We start from the raw sequence: 15,901 nt of genomic DNA on the forward strand, positions 1-15,901 counted from the left end.
AAAATTGTTTTGAACTTGATAGGTTCAGTAGTTTTTGAGAAAAATACGGAAAACTACGGAACCCTACACTGAGCGTAGCCCAACACGCTCTTGGCCGGTTTTTTAAATTGTATTTTATCAGACTGTGGGAAAGCTAAAAGGATAGGCATAAAGGTATGAGGGGCGCCATAAGCCGTCAGTAAATATTGTACAAATATTGTACGCTTTTGTAAGGCAAGATATGGCGAAAGCGAAACAACATCATCTAAGATCTTTTCCCCTCACTATTAGCTCGGAAACACGTGTTTTGTCCTTTAATACCAGCGGGTAAAAACGCATTTTATCCACTAGTGGATAAAGTAATTTGACCTTGAATAGAGGCAAATTTTCTGCTTTAAAATTGATAAAAGTGGGTTAATCTAGTGATGAACATGTTTTACCACCTGTGGAACTACTGGAAGCAGTGATAAACGCGTTTTTTGCGTTGTACTTTCCTCGCTATAGAGAGGGGAAAAGTTTTGTGTTACACACGAGTGCAAATACTGAGTGAATACTGTGTACTTTTCGTGTGTTGAAAAACTCGCAAGCTCAGGATTCTATTCTCGAACCACTCGCTTCGCTCGTGGTTCAACTATAGAATCCTTTCGCTTGCTCGTTTTTCAATTCCACACTCGGCGTTAAAATACAACTTTGCACTCTTGTATAACAAATAACTATTATGTACCCATATTTATTTATACGATAAAATATTTTTGATTTCGATTTTGACTTGATTAATTGCGTAATACATACTTGGAAATTTCGAGTCGAGTGATCCGCGTGCCGCGTGGTTGTGGAGTTTAGGCTTCTATCAGTATCATAGAGGATGCTGGTTCGATTCCAGGCCTTTCTTTCATACCCTTAATGACATTTATTGCGGTTCACAACAGGAAAACATGTTTTTCAGCCTGCGGTTTCTTCTTAGCTTTGTACCGGCATGTCCTATCATCCTGCAAGGCTAGCATATGATTGACTTTAGTTTATGATGTCGAACCAATTTAAAAATTATCTTATTCATTTTGATATAAGTAACATGATGACATTGATGACAACCTGTTTAGTATTTTTACACGCTTGAATTCGATTGCATCATGCATTAAATTCAATATCCTCCTGTTATCGTTACGAAGTAAATACAATGGACTGTTTGTAAACCTTATTGTACAGACAATGCGGTCCAAAATATTTCAACTAAGAGTGTACCTACCAAAACCAAGGTACCAGAGACGGGCAAAATTTATTCGAATGACGAATAACGATTGAGAATAACGGAATCATTCGCGAATGACGAATACATTTATCGAATGATTATTCTTATTCGAAATTAAAGAGATTATTTATTCGCGGATAATTTATTTGTAGAGTAGGTTATTTGCGAATAAAATATTCCACAAACAATTTATTCGTGAATACTATTTTCGAATAATAAAATAACAATAATAGCATGTTTTCATGAAATATACAGTCTTATGAAAATACAAACACGAGAGCTAACAAAATGCGATCTTGAAACGAAGTAAATAGCTACACATATTATTTTTTAGTATTAATGACCATAACGTTGAACAAAACATAATTATACATTCCGTTTAAATAAAATAATACAGGAACTTTGAAAATGATGTAAACATTGGAAACAATGAAATAAGCATTTGTGTAAATAATTATTCTTGGTATTTATTCCAATAAAATAACGAAAAAACCATTTATTATTCGAAAACACAGTCGAATGATTTATTCGCAAATAAAAATGTTCGCGAAAATCGCGAATAATAAATCAACTAATGATTGTTTATTCTAATAATTATTTAGATGAAATATTATTCGAATAATGCCCAACTCTAGGTACATTGTGAACCAGACGCAACAGGATAAATTACAAATGGTGCGTTTGAAGGCTTTTTGCTGACAGCTGTGATTCGCAGAAACAATTGGTTTATTATTGGTTATCCTGCTCTTTTTATTTAAAAAGACACAAGCTGCCAGTTTTACTGATGTTTTTTTAACAAGTGCGCAGCACAATATTAATGTGCCAATTCAGTGCCATCAGAAAATTTTTACGTCTTTCCCCCTAAGTTTTCACATCATCATTCAAATTATTTACGATTCCCAAGGAATCCTTATATTTATGCGAAAAATTCTGGAAATTTCTAAGAGCTTTTGAAATAATTTGGAATTTGCTCGTGTGTTAATCGTAGGGATGCCAGAAAAACTATATAACCATGCACATACCCGTTCTCAAAATATTCGTACGCACGTACCTATCAGCACTTACACAGATATATTATGTCTATCTGAAAAAATAAAGACATTTGCTTTTTTTACTACTTAATATTGTAGCTCAGTCAGACAGTCATACATAATTGTGTACCTATTTAATAATATATTTGTATGTACCTAAATACTTTTCCAAATTAGCAAATGACTAGGTATTTATATATATTGCAGCCCTCCAAGGAATGTACACGACAACCAAAGGTAAATTAGTGAGGTGTAACCCAAATCTGTGTTTTCCCTAGCCGGCAAATTGAATGAAACAGACACGAAATTATAATTTTTATGGCTTTAATTCCTTTAATCACGGAACAATATGGTTTTCCGGACCTTTGGGCGGTATGCGCCGACGAGTGCGACATTTTAATTAAATGTATTATTAATGCAGTGATGGGCAAACTTTTTTCATTGAAGGCCAAAATTTTAAGGAAATTTTGAGGAGCCAGATTCACACTAAAAAATTATATTTTTTTACTACAATAGCCATATATATTGAAAAACCGATGGAGGGGCGGATAAAATTACTTTCGCGGGCCGGATTTGGCCCGCGGGCCGTACTTTGCGCCCACCACATTATAAAGGGGTAATCCGAGAGGATGCTGCCCAAAGGTTTGTGATGTGAATGTGATAAAATCGCGGAGAAACCAAATTCCATAAGATCCACTGTATGCTAACTTGTGTATTGATACTAAAGTGGCAAAGGGTAACAACAAATGGATAGTATTTACGTCAACTTTCTCAATCGTCCAAGATTTTGCCCGTGGACTGTTTCATTTAATTCGCCGACTATGTTTTTAATTGTGCTTAACAGCCTAAAAATCGTGTGTCGATGTTTTGCTGCGATTCATTATTTTATGTAAGTTCATAAAAACCTACAATTTGTTTTTATTTGTCTGTTATTTTTTTATTATCTTTATTGCATAATGATTTCCTTATTATTGATTGTTTATGCACGATATGCTGTTGCTGTGTGATATCATGATGGTAGTTTGTAGAACAAATGCATTTGCAGATTATTTATTGGTAAAGTGTCATTATTTCTTCATTATCCTATCAAATGCTAAGAAATATTGTAATCACTGTATCATGCCTGCTTTTATACATTACCTTTTATTGTAATATCTACATTGCCTTGTATAGTCGGCATTAGATATATCGGAGCGCCCGAGTTGCTCACAAATATCTGTACTGCAAGCATGGTCGTGCGATAAATGATAAAATGGCCGTCCCTATCGCACTTACTAATAGTGCGATAGGGACGGCCAGATGTTTTATCATTTATCGCGCGACCATACTTGCCTGTCTGAACGCCTTTATTGCCATGGCGTTAGAGGCATGTTCTGATATTTTTAAGTACTTCGGGCGCTCTTAAAATGTATATCTGACGGATACTACATGTGATAACGAATAAAGAATATAACTAATATAAGACGTAAAGTAACCCCTTACATGCAATAAAAAAATGAACTTCAATAGCGTATGCAGTAAAGGGATATCTGTTTATTTACAATTTTGATAAAAGTCATTTATTAAACACATGTTAAACATAAACATATGTTATCAGAGAACGACAAACTAACCAAATCAGTGTTAAGTGTATTTAACACACCGTTTCCCAAAAAAAAAACTGATTTGATTTATTCCCTAGTTGGAAAAACCGATGGGTTTTTGTTTGGTATCCCCTGCTTTTTATCTCCAATAATCGTATTTGATAAAGGGTTAATAAACTGCCGGGGTATTTACAGGACGGTTTTATTTATCCATACGATATATATAGATAGTATAATAAATAATAATTCATTCGAATCATCCAGGGTTCGGAGTTCAGAGCAGTGATACTCAGCTTGCGACTTACCAGACTTTTCTTGGTGACCCGCCACATTATCCTTGCCATTACCTTTACTAAGTTAACACGTCCACTGTCCCGCTCTGAATTGTAAACCTTGCAGCTTTTTAACAAGACTTTCCTTGACTCAAATGTAGAGGTACTGGACAGTAGTATCATCTTGAGGCCCTGAGCTACAAGACAAAATCCTGTGGTCCTCAATGGTCGAGGTCATCATAAAATAATGGTTGGGTATCACTGGTCCACACTATTTGTTACGTGAATAACGCACATAATACGCCCCCCGAACGTCGCCAGTTCAGTGGACTACTTATCACTATCTGTATAACGTATTGTCCCGGAGCTGTAAGTTCACATTTTTGACACATGACATGACAGCGTCCACAAAACGTAAACTGGCGCGACCTAATGAAATTTTAAATAAAATCCTGTAATAATATTTAAAAAAAATTAAGTACTTAAAAACAATATATCGCTTACTTTAAACATAATCTAAGACATGTTACATTTTTGCGGATCTTCTTTATTGAGTATTTTAAGATATTCATTAATCACGCAGGATTTACTTATTATGTCATTTATCATTCATTTTTATTTTTAAACTAGTGCTGTGGCAGAGTCTGTCATTTCGATTCAAATAACATTTCAGTAAGTTGATAGAAATCGTATATTTGTTTAAGCACCTCCTTGACATAGGGCCTAATCGATTCAACCAATTCGTAGATAATCGCTAGATTTGGCAAACGATACCTCTTAGCCACACCGCGACACTTCAAAACAAATGTGTCAAAAATGTGAACTTCCAGCTCAGGCGCAATAATGTAACTAACCCAACATTTAAAAAATGGTGATGATTTTTTTCCTAGTTTTATAATTGTGGCAATCAGAAGTCTTGTTATTAATCATATCGATTGTAAATAATAATGCGTTAGTAATTTGCCTTATAAATGAATACAGTGTGAAATGGTGACGCATAGTATGTTATTTGTTTTGTCATGTAGTTCATGTTTTAATTAATAAACGACATTTGAGTTGACATACTGACTCATGGGGTCATTGAAACGCTGCTGCCAAGTCTAGCCTCCTTAGTCCTCGTGTACACATTTTTGTACATATTCCCAAATTAATTTTGAACTTTTATTTAGTAAAAGGTTCCAAATTCAAAAACAAAACAAATGCTTCCAGGACTCAGGAGGCTAGAGTATTGTATCATAGAAAGAAGATTGAGCACTTTGTTCCATGGATGTATGTATAAGTACTGATATATTGCAGATATATTTCATGCAAAAGTGCCCATTATCCTTTGTAACTAATCACAAATTTCCTTGAAGCTGCCCTGCAGGCCTATGCTTGCCATTTTATCACTTATCTACGTGGATAAAGCATCCGTCACGTTCTGGCAAGTATGTCAATGTGAGACAAGTGTCTTATCCTCGTTAATAAGTGATAAAATTGCAACCATAATAGCCGGCTGGGTAGGCATTCTGTGCATCAAAACCATTCTCAAACATTTTTTTTCTCAGATCGGCAAGCATCATGAGTTCAAAATCAGCGCCAGGCATCATCATGGCTACCGGAGTGATGGGCAAGTCACTCAAGGGCATCCCCGGTGTCTACCTCAGTCGGGATGCTGGTCTCACTTGGAAGAGGATCCTTAAGGACTACTACTTCTTTAACTATGGCGACCATGGAGGCGTTTTGGTGGCGGTGAAGTACTTTAAACTGAGAGGGGAGACGAGGAAGATACTGTATTCGACGAATGAGGGGATTGAGTGGAATTCTTATCAGTGAGTTTTGTTTTGTTTTTTCCTTCAGCTGAATGTCTTAAATATAATATTTTTCATTTCCTTTCCTTGTTTTTTGATGGCACATCAATGATTTGAACCTCGAATGTAAATTTAATTCGAAAATCTGACTTAATCCTTTCGTGGAACAATTGGCACGGTTATGAAACGCAACTTAATTAACAGAACGCAACGTTTTCGAAGAATATTTATAGTTTCTAATGGGGTGGCAACGCGCATGTGACACTGTTTGTGTTGCAGGCGTCCATAGGTTACGGTGACCGCTTTACATCAGGCGGGCCGTATACTTGTTTGCCACCGACGTAGTATAAAAAAAAAATACGCTATGGGCTATCAGAAAAACATAATTTTGAGAGCACGTTGGCCGAAAGCGGTTCTTTGCTTTCTTTGTCGTTAAGGGCATTTGAAAATTAATCGCTGGCTGACTTCAGTAGCAGGCTAGCAAAGAGCTCAAGGTTCACAGGTTGTTTTAACCCGCTTACTGCAATCTAGGCTTGTGTCGTTCACGAACTATGAACTGTTAGGAATAAAATCCCATCAATGACCGAAATGAACTGAATCATTCCGTGGTCTGAGAATCGGTCTTTGCTCATTTAGTTCAGTATAGGATCGGCGAGCGCGAGCGGTTTGGATCGAGAACGAATGTGTGACTGCGCCGACCGAGAGCGAGAGCTACTTAGCAGAGCAACAAAAAAAGTCATGTTTTCATATTAAACTTCGGTTACTTACAACCTTTCGGCCCGGAATGTTACTATCTGTGGACTATTCGTATCATTTTGACACTATTCGGTCCCATTCGTTCTGATCTTTCCGAGCGCAGTGGTCGCTGGTCTGGCTGAACTAAATGAGCAAAAGACCTAAAAGAGCGAACTAGTTCATGGGAGCGATTGAACGAGATCGGAGCGCTCCGATCAACGAACGAAACGGCACAAGCCTACTGCAATCTACTTATGGCTCTTAAGTCATACTGACATGAATATACCTACCTACCAATGCATAATTGGTACGGTTTGGTTGACCCAAATAGGTAAAATGTAAAGTAAATAAGTAAAAAGCGGTGAAACTATTAAGACATTATATTCAACAAATTAGAAATGCAAGTGGGACTCTTATCAGCGATAACTTGTGTTTTGCAATTAGCACGTAGTAGGTATTTTACGTGTGTAATGTGTAACATTTGCATTTTGCTAAATACTTTATACTTATACAGACATGTTAATACTGTATTTAAAGATGCATGTTCCTAAAATTCTGCTTAGAAATCAATTTCACAACTTTTGTCATTTAAAATAAAACGGGACTTAATCGCGTAAAACTTACGTTTTATATTTAACCCGACGTGTCTACCCGTGACCACGGACGTAATGTTATGTCCGAAACGTCGGGTTAAATATAAAACGTAAGTTTTACGAGATTAAGTCCCGTTTTAATTTAATAATATGAGTGAAGATCGTGTTAGTTTAAATCAATAAATCAATATTTTGTCATTTAAATCCAAATTCATGTATTCATGTTTTTATCGATAAGAATAATACACACTTGGATTTACCCACATATTAGCGAAGGAAAAAAAATCTCTTTTTTTGTGGTAGATACATTTAGAAATCAAGTTCTCCTTTGCGGTTTCTGCAGACTGAGGAAAAAAGAACTGTGTATGTTTTTGTTGCAGTCGAGATACCTATTTTACGAAGTGTATTTGCATATAAAATATCAGATGTTGCACGTATCTGTTTTTCTTCTTTACTGACGTCAGTAGTTGTTTTTTTAGGTGTCCTATCGTTTGACCAAAACTTGTTTAGCAAATTGACACTTGACAACCAACTGCTGGCAAAATTATATTTTGGCAAGTCTTCACTTTACAAAAACATTTTTGACAAATTATTCTCATAACCAAATATTTAACTTACAAAATAACATTTTATAAACGATATTTTTGACAAGTTCATATTTAACAAATATGTTGACTAATAAACCTACGATTAGCCTAAAAATGTTTGCTGTAATGTATTATTTGACAAGTGAATCTGTAATAGTAATTTATAATATGGGTCAAATGAAACACATAATAGCGAATCAAATCATTAATGTTTCATAGAAAATCTTTACAATATTTTTTTACTCAGTCCCTGCTTTTTGGAAAGCTACTACAAAGTAGATTTGGTTAGAACTGTAAATCTCACAAAACCGAAGTAATACTAGAAGAGTGAGTTAGGTTAGGTTAGAACTGTGACCCTCCCAAAACCGAAGTAATACTAGAAAAGTGGGTTAGGTTAGGTTAGAACTGTGACCCTCCCAAAACCGAAGTAATACTAGAAAAGTGGGTTAGGTTAGGTTAGAACTGTGACCCTCCCAAAACCGAAGTAATACTAGAAAAGTGGGTTAGGTTAGGTTAGAACTGTGACCCTCACAAAACCGAAGTAATACTAGAAAAGTGGGTTAGGTTAGGTTAGAACTGTGACCATCACAAACCAAAGTGATCTAAAAAAGTGGGTCGATCAGTTTAGCCTAGGCTAAAAGAAAAGACTGTAACCCCTTTATAACAATTTATTACATGACATTTGGTAAATGTATCAATTTGTCAAACATACTATTAGGTAACATGAAAAATATACAATTGATAGTTTATTAAGTAACACATTTTACTAATGTATTAGTTACTAAATGATTATTTGTCAAGTAAGTTTTTGTAAAATGATACATATGCGGAATAACATATTTGCCAATTACTATATTGATGAAACGTTTTTTGTAAAATGAACATTTGCTAAAATTGTTTTGGTCAAACATTAGTGAACCGTTTTTTATTTTGTTTGGTAATTCCTGGTGATTGATAACTAGAGGAGGAGGATACGATAAAAACTTGTTAAAACGATAATGTTAAAGAGTTCATGCTGACAATACTGTGAATTGTAATTGACATTTTCCCCGATTGCGGTCAACGAGAACAATACAACAATAATTTACGATAAATTGACCACATCTGGTTTTTGCAGGTTTAACGCAGACGACCTTCGCATATACGGGCTCATGACCGAACCCGGAGAAAACACCACTACCTTCACTATGTTCGGCTCCGCCAATGAGCAACACCAATGGATCATCATCACCATAGACTTGAAAAACGCCTTCGCCAGAAACTGTACCCAGGATGACTACAAATTCTGGTCACCGTCTCCCCCTAACTCCTCAGTTTCCTGCGTATTAGGAACCAGAGACACCTTCCAAAGAAGACTTGCTCACACGAATTGCTACAACGGAATTAATTACGATAGACCCGTAAAGAAAGAACTCTGCGAATGCAGCAGAAGAGATTTCGAATGCGACGTCGGATTCCAGTTAAGCAATAACGCCTGCGTTAGGAATAAGTCTGCCAAACATGACCCCTATGCTACACCAGTCCCATGCCGCCCTGGTACGCTTTACCAAAGAACTAAAGGATACAGAAAAATCGATGGCGATGTTTGCAAATCATCTACCTACATACCTTATGCGCCAGACATGGTACCTTGTCCATTAGACGAACCGACAGAGTTTATCCTAGTCGCTTTAAGAGATAAGATCGCTAGGATTGATTTATCTGACAATTCTACGCTATTCCCAGTTAAAGGACAGAGTAATATAGTCGCTATAGAGTTTGATTTAAAGAACAATTGTATCTATTGGGCTGATATTGAAACTGACAAAATTAACCGACAATGCTTCAACAACGGTACAGTTCAAGAAGTCATTGTTGATACGGACTTAGCGAGCATCGAAGGAATGGCTTTAGACTGGATCTCAAATGTTTTATTCTTCGTCGATGGAATGAGAAAGAAAATTGAAGCTGTCAGAACTGATTTAACAATCGCAGGACGAATGAGAGTTACTATCCTTGATAATAAAGTTCTATCCAAACCTAGAGGAATCGCAGTTCATCCCAAAGCTGGTTACCTATTCTGGACTGACTGGGATCGAAGCAATCCGACCGTATCTCGGTCTAATCTTGATGGGAAGAATGTTAAGAAGCTGTTCGGAAAGCCAATAGTCCAATGGCCGAACGGTATAACTATAGATCAGATGGCCGAGAGAATATACTGGGTAGACGCTATGGAAGACTACATAGCAAGCGCGGATTTGGACGGCAGATATTTCAAGCGGATTCTTTGGAGAGACGAGAAAGTATCTCATCCATTTGCTGTCGCTGTTTTAAAAGGAAAGATGTATTGGGACGATTGGAAAGCGAAGTCCATATTTATTGCTGACAAAGATTCTGGTGACAATGTTATAACGATTAACAATTCTTTCTCTGGTTTGATGGATTTAAAGTGTTCGCGCATTTTGTACAGCACGGTAGTAACGCGTGTTCGTATAAGAATACTAGTTGTGATACCATGTGTTTGGGTGGGCCAGGGAAAGGGTTCAGCTGTCTGTGTCCAAACGGGTTTACAATGACGAATGGGAAGTGTATGTGTTCGAACGGGTTGGAGCCGTCGGCTAACATGACTTGTAAGAAGAAGGACGGGACTGCTTGTGACGCTGTAAGTATATTTCATATCCATGATAGAATTTGATTTACGAAACTGTACAAAAATAACACTTGTTTTTGTGAATTCAACTAACAAAGAAGTAGAATGTATGCTGTGGCATCATTCGTAGGATATAATTCCGTAGGACACTTTGGATATATACTACGTCTAGTCGGTGGCAATCAATCATACGGTCCATATTAGCCTTTATAGCATATTAGCCTTTTTGGTTAAACCTGGGCTGAAATGCACATTATTTCTTTGTTATTCAATGAATCATGGTTATGGTTCAATAGTTCGAAGTTAATTGCATATTTTATACATGAATCAGGATGCACATTATTTGTGTCGGAATAATTAGTTTTTTCTCGTTATTGAGTTAGGTATGTTATTTGGTTTAATAAATAAGATAACTCAATAACGAGAAAAAACTAATTACTCCGCATTAACAGAGCTTGATAACTTATTAAGTATTCAACTACGAGTACATGATTAGATCAACGTTTTTTAAAGTGTTAAATTAATTTCATAGAAGTCTACATATAATGCTCCTTGCACACATAATTGAAAGTAAAAAAATCTAATGTCTTTAAAACAAATCAAAATTTATAAAAAAAAAAAAAAAAACCATTCCACACTACGTCTGTATGGAGAATCGATCGTCTCCTATCAGCTTATCTTCATTAACACTTTTGCAACTAAAAACCCGGCTGGTAGGCACCTGTGAACTTTGCTTCGACGCCGGACATCCCGCTGGGCGGGTTGTCGCCACACAAGCGGGCGGTTATAGATAACATCCGGTTTCTGACGTAGTTCTTCATGCTTTGTCCGGTACTTAGTGAATGTGTTAACATGTATTACCCTTTTACAAAGACATATGTAACTCCGTAGCTACAGTCTAAGAAAAAAACGTACCTCAGAACCATATAGAAAAAGGTACGGTGGCCTAGATGGGGTTACACCTTTGGGGGACGCTCGGCTAGATGGCGCTAATATTAATATATGACATTTTAACACATATGAAGCTAAGAATATGGTCCAAATTGTCAAAATTGATTTAAAATTTTAAGCTTGTGTCGAGAGATTGCATAGACTGCAGTCATCTTGCTTGCGTTATCCCGGCATTTGCCACGGCTCATGGGAGCCTGGGGTCCACTTTGACAAGTAATCCCAAGATTTGGCGTATGCACTAGTTTTTACAAATGCGACTGCCATCTGACCTTCCAACCGGAAGGGTAAACTAGACCTTATTGGAATTAGTTCGGTTTCTTCACGATGTTTTCCTTTACCGAAAAGCGACTGGCAAATATCAAATGACATTTCGCACATAAATTCCGAAAAAACTCGTTTGAACCCGCGATCTCCGAAACGAAAGTCGCACGTACTTACCGCTGGGCTACCAGCGCTTCAGCAGTCATGGCAGTCTATGCAGTGTTACACACACATTTTACTTTGACAGTAACTTTCTATAATACTCGATCCTCTTTGCCCTTTTAGGACCAATTCACCTGCGCAAATGGCCAGTGCATCACAGCATCCTGGCAATGCAACGGCAACAACGACTGCGGGGACTTGTCCGACGAAATAGGGTGTCCACTTTGCACCGCGCCGATGTTGTCCTGCGATGACGCGTCGCGTTGTTACCTACCGCAGTGGAAGTGCGATGGGGAGGCGGACTGTCCCGACTTTAGTGATGAGAGGAGTAAGCACTGTTTACTGTATCTAATAGAATTAGGGTGTCCACTCTGTGTTGTCCTGCGATGACGCGTCGCGTTGTTACCTACCGCAGTGGAAGTGCGATGGGGAGGCGGACTGTCCCGACTTTAGTGATGAGAGGAGTAAGCACTGTTTACTGTATTTAACAGAAATAGGGTGTCCACTCTGTGTTGTCCTGCGATGACGCGTCGCGTTGTTACCTACCGCAGTGGAAATGCGATGGGGAGGCGGACTGTCCCGACTTTAGTGATGAGAGGAGTAAGCACTGTTTACTGTATCTAATGATGAAATAGGGTGGCCTTTGCCCAGCGGTGGGACGCAGTGTAGGCTTGTAATTTAAATATTCTAAATATATAAAATAAGAAGCTAAGACATATCAATGCACAGCCGAAACCGCTGGTCCTATAGATTCCAAATTTGGCACGTAGGTTCTTTATAAGGTGTAGAGGAGCACTAAGAAACGATTTTTCAAAATTTACCTCCTAAGGGGGTGAAATGGAGCTTCAAAGTTTGTATAGGAAAACAAGGTTAGATTAATGAGAGTTTTGAATGATTCACGGTTATTTTTAAAGGTTAGATTAGTATGCAGGCGAAGTAAGATAAAGCTTGTCCTTCATATGGATGACCGCCGCTTGCCTAAAACTGTATTCTACTCTGAATTGATGGACGGCAAGCGGAAGCATGGCGGTCAGCATCTGCGATATAAGGAGGTGCTGAAACGGCACCTGAACGCTTGCAGCATCGACCCTGAGCGTTAGGCTCCTCCTAATCCTTCTTGCTACAAATAGGTCATCTTGGCGATCAACAATCTTTAAGAATATCAAAGTATTCGAGGAAAGCCGCCTCAATTATTTAGATGCCAAACGCCAGCAATGCAAAGACAGACCGAAGCCCTCCTACGTATATACATACAATACCTCTGACCAACTTTACTGTAGCACTTGCCAAAGAGTCTTTAAGACGAAGTTCGGCCTGGCCAGCCATATTAAAGCCCATAAAAGGCGTAATCCATAGTTGCTGAGGTCGCCGTCACCGAAATCGGTGAAGAGGACTACATAAGATAAAGCTAGTATAATATAAAATATAAAACTAACAACTCTTTTCTGTTTGACCAGACTGCACTAGACCGAATTGCACCGAGAGCCAGTTCCAATGTGGCACCGGCATGTGTATCTACAAGAAGTGGGTTTGTGACGGGGACAACGATTGCCACGACGGCTCCGATGAACGCAACTGTAATGTAAGTTTCAATGTAATGTGATTTCCTTTTTAGAAAGTAAATAAATATTATAGGACATTCTTACACAAATTGATTGAGTCGCTTGCGGCGCGAGCGTCAGTCGAGAGGAGGGCCAAGAGAATCATCAATGACGACGAGCTAACCAATTCTCGAGTACATAGCCTGGACGTCGGAAGGTTGCCAGCTTATCGGTATTTTACAGGATACATTTCGGAGAGTGCGCTGAGGAACTGTACAACTTTGTTCCTCCGTCCCCATTTCACCATAGGACCACCAGACAATCGGCAATGCGGCATCGCTTCACGGTTAGTATTCCAAAAATACGCACTAAGCGTTTCACTTCAATACCATAGATTAATTAAATAAACAAAGATTGGTAACTCAGTACATCGTGTAGCGACCTACTTAACGCGAGTTATCGTCGCTGGTACCTCTTAGTTTTCGAGTTATTTACAGATGGCGCTGTTTTCAATGTTGAAAAGTGCCACCTAGTGAGATAATAATTAATTACATTGCCGAGTAACCACATCTGAATATGATTCAATATTTTGAGCCGGCGGCACCTCGTTTTTTGGCTTAGGGGTTAGAGTATCTGACTTGCATTTTTGAGATCTCAGGTTCGAGACCCAGCTCCGGTTTTTTTTTTAATGTGTTTAAAAAGAATTATGTTGTTGTTTTTCGCTTTTTTTATTTTTCTAGTTGAATATTAGAAAAATAAGTATGATGTGAAGTTGAATCATACAAAAGTAAGTATGAATTGTTCGCGCCTACTTGTTGTGTGTTTGAATCATAGAAAAGTAAGTATGAATTGTTCGCGCCTACTTGTTGTGTGTTTATAAAACCCATAGGCCCATAGGGAGGTACTTATCTACCTACTCTACTCTCCAATCACTTATGTGACGTTGTCTCTTTCCAAAGACCGATGTGCAAGTTTTATCGCCCTTTACTGTATTTATATAAATTTATCGGTACCCATAAGTATTAAAAATCTTTATTTAGGCACCTACAGCTATACAGTCAAGGAATTTGATTCCCTGCCCATTTAATAGAATCGTTGTTAGAAATACGTATATAGTATTTTATTTTATTCCATATATCTTTGGTTATACTTACCTAGTATTGAAATGTCAAATTACTTAGCACTGTTTTTGACATTTCAAATTAACTCGACCAAATTATGTAGGTTGCTTATAGGCGTATCGTCCGAAACTAAACTTAACACGTGTTTCTAATTTAGTAGCGTTGCTCATGTTTTATGCATCATCAAAGCAACGTCTTCATCTAGCTAGATCTTATGGTTTTTTGTGTTTCCTCGGAAGAAATCATTTATATTGGTCCCTAGTATCACTGTACAAAGTGGCTTGCTTTTTGCATAAAGTGCAGCTTTTTTGACCACAATTTCGCCGTAAGCCTTATATCTCTTTTCGTTTTTGTTTCACTATTGATAGCTAGCCAAGGCGCGTAAAACTAAATCCAGTGATAATTTTGTCTGTGACAAGAAGTGAGAGGAATAGTTCCCGTCATAGTTATCATTGTTATCAACAAACAATATTTCTTTAATCTTCACAAAACATTAAACTATTTGTTATAAGGGCCCGCGCAGACGGGCGACAAAGTCACTCGACGACTTTTTTGTCTCTGTCGTAACTCCTTGCGACAATTTCAAAGGTGCGCACACGGGAACGACAGCGATGCAACCACAGACTACTATGAAGATACTACGGACGCAACTTTTTCTTTTTTCATGAAATTAAGAGCCTATCCAAAAAACATTTTTGGTACTTCAGAATAAGTGTTTAAAAGTTTTGATGAACTCGTTAGAATTTTACAACCCGGCATCGTTTTCCTCAATATTGTAGGACTATTCTTTTAAATTCTTGTCATATAAAGTCGGTCTTACCTCTACTTCTGAAGAATTGAAATTAAACGACAGGTATCAATGTCGACTTCAACAATCGGCATTTAAAATTATATTTTTTTTCGAATAATAACATACGTTTGCCCAGGCGGTTGAGTGATAACTGTCAAAATGACAACCGACCGGCGACTATTTTGTCACCGTGTGCGCACTTGCATTGAAACATATAGAGAATGAGACAGTTACGTCGCAGGCTTGTCGTCACTCGTCGAACCCGCAGACAAAAAGGTTGCGTTGCAACGTGTGCGCACTTTCATACTAGCCCATAGACCGATCTCCGCAGACAAAAAAGTTGAGTCGCCCGTCTGTGCGGGCCCTAACGCATACTTTGCAATTCGCAGGAGATACCAACGCCTGGACAGGCAACACCGACCGGGTTAAACGTCAAATTCAATACTAAAAGACGTTCAAACATATAAGCCAATTTATAAGTTCATTAAAAATACAGTGATAAATCTTTAATAACTTAATCATAACAATAGTGAAGTGTCAACCAGTGACTTATTATATAAAATTAAAGACTTGGCTTAAAGGTCTCGTAACCAGGCCATAAAATTCAAAAAAAAAAAAAAAAAAAAC

The 15,901-nt window shown here is 37.7% G+C and overlaps 1 protein-coding gene across 1 annotated transcript in view; it reads left to right on the plus strand.

Moving 5' to 3' along the window:
- The window catches only part of LOC125235615 (sortilin-related receptor-like), a 64,395-nt gene extending 50,750 nt beyond the window's left edge, over window positions 1–13,645 (plus strand). Inside the window, 7 exon segments of the mRNA XM_048142213.1 lie at window positions 2,467–2,496; window positions 5,662–5,925; window positions 8,937–10,240; window positions 10,243–10,460; window positions 11,946–12,150; window positions 13,280–13,404; window positions 13,607–13,645. Of these exon segments, the coding sequence (XP_047998170.1) occupies window positions 2,467–2,496; window positions 5,662–5,925; window positions 8,937–10,240; window positions 10,243–10,460; window positions 11,946–12,150; window positions 13,280–13,404; window positions 13,607–13,630 (2,170 nt within the window). The 3' untranslated portion in view covers window positions 13,631–13,645.
- The last annotated feature ends 2,256 nt before the right edge of the window (window positions 13,646–15,901 follow it).

Source organism: Leguminivora glycinivorella, chromosome 17 (assembly GCF_023078275.1).
Source record: "Leguminivora glycinivorella isolate SPB_JAAS2020 chromosome 17, LegGlyc_1.1, whole genome shotgun sequence".
Lineage (NCBI taxonomy): Eukaryota > Metazoa > Arthropoda > Insecta > Lepidoptera > Tortricidae > Leguminivora > Leguminivora glycinivorella.